This window comes from Bombus vosnesenskii, unplaced genomic scaffold (genome assembly GCF_011952255.1).
Source record: "Bombus vosnesenskii isolate JDL3184/JDL3185 unplaced genomic scaffold, Bvos_JDL3184-5_v1.1 scf7180000013431, whole genome shotgun sequence".
Classification (NCBI taxonomy): domain Eukaryota; kingdom Metazoa; phylum Arthropoda; class Insecta; order Hymenoptera; family Apidae; genus Bombus; species Bombus vosnesenskii.
In genome coordinates this window covers 39687-47645 of record NW_022883046.1, presented here as the reverse complement: position 1 = coordinate 47645, position 7959 = coordinate 39687, and the positions used below count along the sequence as shown (strand labels likewise).

The 7959-nt window shown below is 49.8% G+C and overlaps 1 protein-coding gene across 1 annotated transcript; it reads left to right on the top strand.

The window, feature by feature from the left end:
• The first annotated feature begins 4639 nt into the window (after positions 1 to 4639).
• On the top strand, positions 4640 to 5111 carry LOC117238065 (glycine-rich cell wall structural protein 2). Its single transcript, XM_033502632.1, has 2 exons — positions 4640 to 4644; positions 4715 to 5111. Exons 1-2 carry the CDS (start codon positions 4640 to 4642, stop codon positions 5109 to 5111), a joined length of 402 nt encoding a protein of 133 aa, XP_033358523.1.
• Positions 5112 to 7959: the final 2848 nt, after the last annotated feature.

The window sequence follows — 7959 nt, the reverse complement described above, 5'->3', positions numbered from 1 at the left end:
GCGTGTAGGATCGCGCAAACGCCTGTATCCTTTAGTTTCGTTCACCTGGCTCGTTCTCCGTCCGAGCACCTTTATCCGGGCAGCAAACCGTGCTAGATGTACAGGTCTGCTGAGGTTGCGCCGACGAACCGCAGGGGGTAGTTGTCTTCTTTTGCATTCCTCGATTACCATCTCCTGCGCGTACTCCTCTCGTTGCGTTCCTGTTGACCGCGTCGAAGTCGAAAGCGCTAGTTTCCAAAGCACGATATCGCCGGCAGAATTTTCGTTAAATCGTAATATTTTCTAACAACTACGAACGACTTCCCCGACGTAAGGTTCCTAGGTCACCTCGAGTTTCCGTCGATACGCTATCCTGAATGCCACTCTCAGCCTTATCTATACGCGTCTCTCCCTCTCTCCATCTACCTCGATGATAGAACCTCTCGCGAAGGTTTATGCGCAAGAACTGGTACCGCGAGATCCATGGAAAAACACGAAACCGTTTAACGTATAAATTACCTCCCACCGACGACGCGATGAGACGCGACGTGCAAACATCGCAATCGATATCCTTGATGAGGATCTCGCCGCCGCCGGTCGAAAATGGAACGCGCGATTCGGTAATAGGATCTGGCGAATTATCGAATCGTTCGGGGGGGAGGGGGGGAAGCGCGAGTGACAGTGATGGGCGCAGAATACATGGAATAGAATCGCCGCGTCGGTATTCGTGTAATGACTCGCCGAAGCTTGTGCCTCATCCACGAAGCAGAGAAGAAACTTCGAATGGTCGAGTGGCGGATGATGAACGACGAGACCGAGAAGGAAAATGCCGTCGAACAGAGACGGAGTACGTTGATTGGTTACAAGCAGAGGCTCTCACCAACAGCTGCCACCTAGACTAATACCGCCTGCTAACTGCAAGGTGTACCGCGAAGCGATTTAGACGCTCTATCTGCTCATGCATCGACTCTATCCGCTCCATGGATACCCCAGCGCGGTCGTCTCTCCATTGGCGACCCGCTGGAACGCGAGAAGCGGATTCGCAAACGTCGAATCCTGCCTGGTATAACGCGCCAACAATCTACGTACGTAACTAACTATAGCTAAGTACATACATATGTACGTTTTGGACACGCGCACGATCGTATAGAATACGCAGAACCGGTAGATGTGGTTGTTACACGGCTTTCTTCGTTCGGATGTTACGCTTTCTCGATAAAATCTCGCGGACCGAGTAACAAATGCTTCTCCCGGTGTGCTAATCGCGAACAGAGCACCGCGCGCGCGCATCGTTCCTCGAGCTCGAGTTCCAGACGAAGAAAAGCGATCGTTACATCGACCATCGAATAAATTAGCATGACTAGCTAGGTCGGAAGGTAATCTACGACACGAGGGGGCGCTAGTCTCGTCACGAAAAGAGGAGCACCGGTGCGACGGTGATGAAGCAGAAGATCAGGAGGGAGGAGAAGATGGACCGCCAGCGTGCTGACCTCCTGCTTGACCCGAGACGCCTCCGCAACGACGACCCTAACCATCGTCGTGGTGGTTACGGTCGCGATCGCAGCCCGAGAAGCCGCTCCCGGATTTATTTAATTAGTCCTCGAGGTACTACTGTGCCTCGTCAACGTGTCCGTCCAACTCTGCGATTCGCATCCTCTTCTCAACCTCCCTTTCTTCTTTTCTCCTCTCCTCGCCTCTCTTCTCCTTCGCTTCCCTCCATCCTTCTCCACTCTGTCCTCCGTTTCCTTTTCCCGTCTCGTCTCTTCTTCGCTCCGCTGCATCCGTACATCCTTAGGTTCGCGACTCGAACGATCCGCTTCTTCCCCACCCACACGCGAACAGACGCGACGCGGCTCTCTCTCCATCTCGTTGCACGTTGCCGCGTTGCACGTACACGTATTCGTACGCGAGTGCGACCGTGCCGGTATACCGATGCTAATTAAACGAAGCACAGACCTTAGATATTTATCCCACGCTTGGCGACGATCCGCTGCCCTCCGTCGGTCCCCGATATCCTTTCTCCGACTCCCAGTCACGAGCTAGATGAATACATCTATAAATGGTGACCCAGTGAGTCGCGTAAAAGACACTCGAGATTCCTTTCTCTATTTCCAACCACCGTCTCTCTCCTTCTCTCCCGTATTCTTAGTTACGCGCGATCCTCTCGTCTAGCCACGTGTAAAGTCGCGTTATTCGCGTTATCAATGTTCTCGCCTCCATTGCGAGTATCTACGCTCGAGATGCATCTACCCACCAGCGACGCATGGTATCTCTCCTTCTCTCACCCCACCCTCTCTCTCTTTCTCTGCCCTTTTCCTTTCCTCCCTTTTCTTCCTTTGTCGTCTCGAGTACGGCTAATGCCAACTATGTTAAGGGTCGGACGAGAATGTTCCTCGTTACTCAGTAGCCCCTCCTCTTTACCATAATCGGGATATAAATCTCGATTACCGAGAGCACCGCACCACCAGCTTCCTCGCTCCACATATTTCGGGTAGGTACAAAGTTTTCTCTCGCGTAATGTTCAACGTTTATTTTCTTCGGGACGACATTCGACGCTAACGTTCCTCAGAATCGGGACAGAAGAATCAACGCCTACCCGATCTACCACAATTACGAATGTTTTCACGCTTGAAAACATATTGCCTCTGTCTCTCGCATCGGACGTGGCCTGTAGCGTCAATGTTCCCACAAGTACTTGCACGGTGCCGTTTAAAGGGAAAGGCATTCAAAACGGTTCTTAATCAGCGTTCAACAAGCTGGCGGAACATTGACCAATGTCGGTAGCGTTTGCCCATCCCATATCGGAGTCTAACACTTCCCGTAGTAGTAAACGATTGCACGGCGCGCAATCGATGTATTGTGTTACCATTACCATTTTAACTCGTACGGATGCAACGCGATGGTAACTCATGCTAATGTTTTCTGGCGCGCTCTGTTCCACGAGCAACCGAGTTCGTGGCCCGAGAAACGATGTTGCATTCATCAAGCCAGATGATTTGAAAAATCTCAAGGACCCTCCTTTCTTTGGGTCTTTAGCACTGTGACGTCCATGATTTATTGAGTAATATTCACCGGCGTATTGGCCAGCGAAAAAAGGCGCGTAACGTTAATCTGAATAATGAGCCTCCGGCATCAAGCGCCGACCGCCACCTTTTCATTGCTATCGATAAATAATGTCCAACCCCTCCTCGCTTTCTCTCTCTTTGCAGCGCGCTCCCTCTCTCTTCGTCTCTTTGCTCGTCTCTCTTTACCCTTTTACAACCCCTCCATCTTCGGAACCAATTTTTTGCTCGCCATTTATACCGATTCACTTAGATACAATACAAACGGAGCGATCCGATTTCGTTTGCGAATCTTTCGGACTACCTGTTTTCTTTGCTCGTTACGCGCAACGTCACCACGAAACGGCTTAGCGAATTCGACGGCTCTGTCATTTATCTTCCGTTCTTTCTCCTTTCTTTTGCTTCCGTCCCGTTCTATACCTTTTCCGATCGACGACGAAATTTCTTCCAACGGGTTTTGTATCCTATCTTACCACAATAGAATAGAACGCGAGTCTCGTTCTAATTTCGAAATAAGACGCCACTGGTGAACATGACTCGAGAGATCGTATCGACTCGATTCCCGACTTCGATACATCGTTCGCAGGAGAAAATACAATCTCCTCGATACATACGAATTGGTTCCTTCCAATTGTTCGTCATTTGCATAACGCGTATCTGCGAATCAGTCGACACTGGAATTAGAACGACGATCGAAAACGTGGATGACGATCGACGATCTGACTTTTCGAAAATATCACTACTCGCGAGGTGCTATATGCACCGATCTGTTCGATCGGTACAGTTGATTCTTTCGTGCGTGCTTTTAGAGCAAAGGTCGTCCTCGAGGCGTTCCGGTAGTCGAGTCGATAGACTAAAAATATCCGTGACATATTTCTCGTTTCGCCACGGTTTTCGAATGGAAGTGTATCCGCATACCCCGTATCCAAACACGAATCTCCATCGATAACGGTTTCAATTTCGACCGATATTTAACTCGCTATAGAACCGGACAAATCTATGGTTCGTCGGAGCGATACGAAACGATCGAGGATCGGCGCTTCAAAGATATCCGCGTCGGGATCGACTAGAAGCAAATAGGCGGATTAGCTTCCATAGGATCGGCCGGATTCCAGAAGGCCACTAATAAATGGAAATTCGATTCGCGAGGCCTCGATAGAGCGATAAAGTCCTGCTGCTGGGTCTCGTAGCTACATGTAGCTTGGAATGGAGTTGTATCGATCGAAGAACTCCACCCTCGGGGTGGAACGGTGCGGGAGGCAAAGCAAATACACGAGCCGAAGACCGCAGTGATATCTACTTTCTCGGTAAACTCAGTGACCAACAGAGCCACGAAGAGAAGAGGAGAGGCAAAAAAAGGCGAACGAGGATAGAGCAAAGTAGGAAGAACAAAGAGGTGGACGAGGTGGAAGAAAAGGGTGAGGATGTGTGCCGCAACCGATTGTACTCCCGATGCCGCCACCTCGCCTCCCTTTCTGTCCTTTCTTTCATGACGGCAACAGAAGTAACAGCAGCAGCAGCAATGGTAGTCTGCAGAAAGGAGGGGCGCATTGTGTGTTTCCGAGAACGGTGCGCTTATCGGTGGATCTGTCGCGGTAATGAGGTATCAGCCACCAACAAATAAACGAATAAATGTAAAGAGGATGAGGTGGCGGCTGTGATGGTGACGGTAGTGGTGGTGATGGTGGTTGTGGTGGTGGTGGTGATGGTGGTGATGGTGGTGGGGGTGGTATTGGTGGTAGTGATGGTGATGGTGACGGTGGTGATGACGGTGGCGGTGGCGGTGGCGGAGAGGGTGGCGGTGGTGGTAGTGGCGGTGGCGGCAGCGATGGCAATGGTGGAGGTGATGGTGGTGGTAGTGGCGGCGGCGCAGAAACAAAGAGAAAGAGAAAGAGGAAGAGTAGCACAAGACGAGGGGAAGAGAAAAAGGGGAAGACCGCGAGGGGTGGAGGTGGAGGAGGCGGAGTGTCTCTTCGGCTAAACACAGCGAGAGAAGCGAGGCAACCGAGCAGCCAGCAGCTCTGGGCCTACCGATACAATGCTTCGATTAAACATTCGCTGCCTAAATAATCAGGCGCGCTTCGAACCGGCGAAAGAGAAAGAAAGAGCAACAGAATAAGACGAAGCTTCGTGGCTCTCGCGTTCTCAACGAAGAAGAAAGAGGAGGCGATTCCGGTTCGGACCGAGTGGGAATGGAACACGTTCCTCGCCGTTCCTCGTTTTCGATCCGCGCCAGATCCTCCCGCCTGCCCCTCTCCCACCAACCATACTCTTCGACTTTGCCTTACACTTCGCCGGCTCTTCTTCTCCTCCTCCTCCTCCTCTTCCTTCTCTTTTCTTCTCTCTTTCGTTCTTCGCTTTCCGCCTCTATCTTCTTTCGTATCCTCCCTCGCCACCCTTACCGTAAGTGTATATACGTATTATGCAAAGCGGGTAACCGTAGGTGGCCTAGGGAGCCGGACGCGCGCCGTGTAATTAATACCGATGCTCTCGTTCCCTCTCATTCTAGCTCTCTTCCTTTCCCTTTACTTTACCCTTTGTTTATATCTTTCCTCTCCTCTCCCTTATCTTCTTTCTTTTCATCTCGAAACCATTGGATCACAGTTGTTTGCTCCTTCCGTACGTCTCAAATTTGTTATAAAGTCGCGTATCGATCTTTCTTCTGAATAATTTGATTTGTTTCAGAACCTGTCAACGAGAACAAGGCTAAGGGAACTTATCCTACGAGAGAACGAAAAGCGTTCCTAATTTTCCTAGAATAGATATTCGTCTAGGGAAACGTTCGAACATAACACGGAGATTTAAATCCGTCGAGTCACCAGGTTCCTCGGAGATTGAGCTATCTGTAGGTGAAAATCAAGCGGTAGCGCGTGCCTCCACTAAATAATCCGTCGCCCAAGAGCGTCGGTAGCCCTCCTGGTGAGCTTCTAACGGAACCCCGGGGACAAGCTGGAATTTTCAATGAACTGCGACCATCGACACCCACGCCTCGATGTTCTCCGCGTGCACGCCGATATTAGCAATACACACCATCGTACGGTCTGCCCGGTCGTTTCGCAGCGTCTAGATTTTCTAGATAGAACAACGAGATGCGATATTAGCAATATCACGCAGAGATCGATCGAGAAAAAAGCGCGAGGCCGAAAACCTCGTCTACCTTTTTACGAAGACGAATTTCCGTCCCAAAGAGTACGAGATTTTATCTGGCGCATCTAGTTGTCCTTTTCAAACTCACGCAAGCAGAAACACGAAGATCGTGACAGAGGAAAGGAGAAATAACTGAAAATTATTCGAGCGGAACTTGTGGCAACGTCTTTGTCGGAGTACGTGTAATCTTGTCTATCGAAAAGCACGAAGAGCGGAAAAATGTAATCTCTTATTAAACGTCGTAACACATGACCGTTTCTTCGACTAACATAATCGCGATCCTATCGATCGAAAGCAAGGCCAGTGTACTTTGGTTCGCGTTACCACTCGCCATTCGACTCGGTTAATTAACGCAATTTGTTCTCTTCCGAGGAACGACCAACCGTTCGCGTTCGCCGTACCAATAGGAAATAAAACGATGGGAGAATTCCTTTCGTTTCAAGCACATGCAAGTTCCAATTTGACCTACCGATGCCAAAAACAAAGATCCGGAAAAAAACAAAGTTTGCAACGCTATTTTTTTAATCTCGCACGCACCGCCGTCACGCCCAAACGAATGTTACGACGAGTACGCGCAGAACGTACACACAGGGTAATCGTTACGGAGTAACCCATACTCTACTCCTCGATGTGCTCGATGTGCTCGAGCTTATCGAGCGCTAGTATCACCTAGGCGGTAATATTCCCCGCTTCTGAGACTACTATATTTTCCACATAATCAGATTCATGTAACTCGTCGATACCGCATTTCTTAGAAATTTAGACGAGTTTCCGTTATCATGGTATCTCGCTGCGATCCCGTGACGATTTCTTTTAATAGGGAGGCGGAGTCACGTTAATCGTTCGCAGGATCAATCGTCTGAAAGCGGGAGTTACAGCTTTCGAGAAAATTCCTGAAAAAATCCTGAGAGTCGGCAGTGGTTCGGTTTCTCGAACCAGCAACTTGCCGAAACTCTCAACGTCAGCCATTCGAAATATAGAGATATTCCTTGATCCTACCTGTAACAGAGAAGCGGATCCGGCCGAAAAACGGCATTAGGATGCGCGGGCGTGCTCGTATCCCGTTTCAAGATGGAGATAGCCGGCGAGTCGGCCTCGTCCCGTGGCGTCGCTCCGAGGTTCTCCGAGGCTAGAAGCTTCCTCTGGCAGCGGCTCGAAGAAGGAGCCCTCTTCGCAGCCCTTGACGTGCACATTTATCACCCTCTATTGTTACACAGCCAAACATCCGGCCTCGTGGGCCACGTATGGACTATGTATATAGCCCGGCTTCCACCACCCCAAAGCAATTCTTACCGAAGAATCGAGATTCGCGACACGACGAGAGGCCTCGGACAGACATCGAAACTCGAAGAACGCGATATACGTCGCATCGTTATTTATTTAACCCGGAATTCCGGTATACGATACGTCTTGGATGGAGAACATGCAGGTCGATATCGTGTCACCGTGGGCAGAAAGCTTTTATTACGATGATCATCAGCGCAATTACTCTCGTAGTCGCTGTAATCAGGAAAATTGTTTTCCTATGCTGGATGCTCGCCCATCCTGACGGAGGAGTAAAGAGTTAGCTTTTAATAGTAATACCCGTGTTCACATAAGCACGGCATATAACGTATTCGACGAATAGTACAGCAGAGTTATCACGAGCCCGATGACTCTGTATCGTAGGTTCGAAACATCGCGATATCATTAAATCGGTAGAGATTCCAGCCATTCTGTCCTGCTGTTCCCTTATCTTCTTTCTCTTATCTTCGACGCAGTGCCTTGTTCG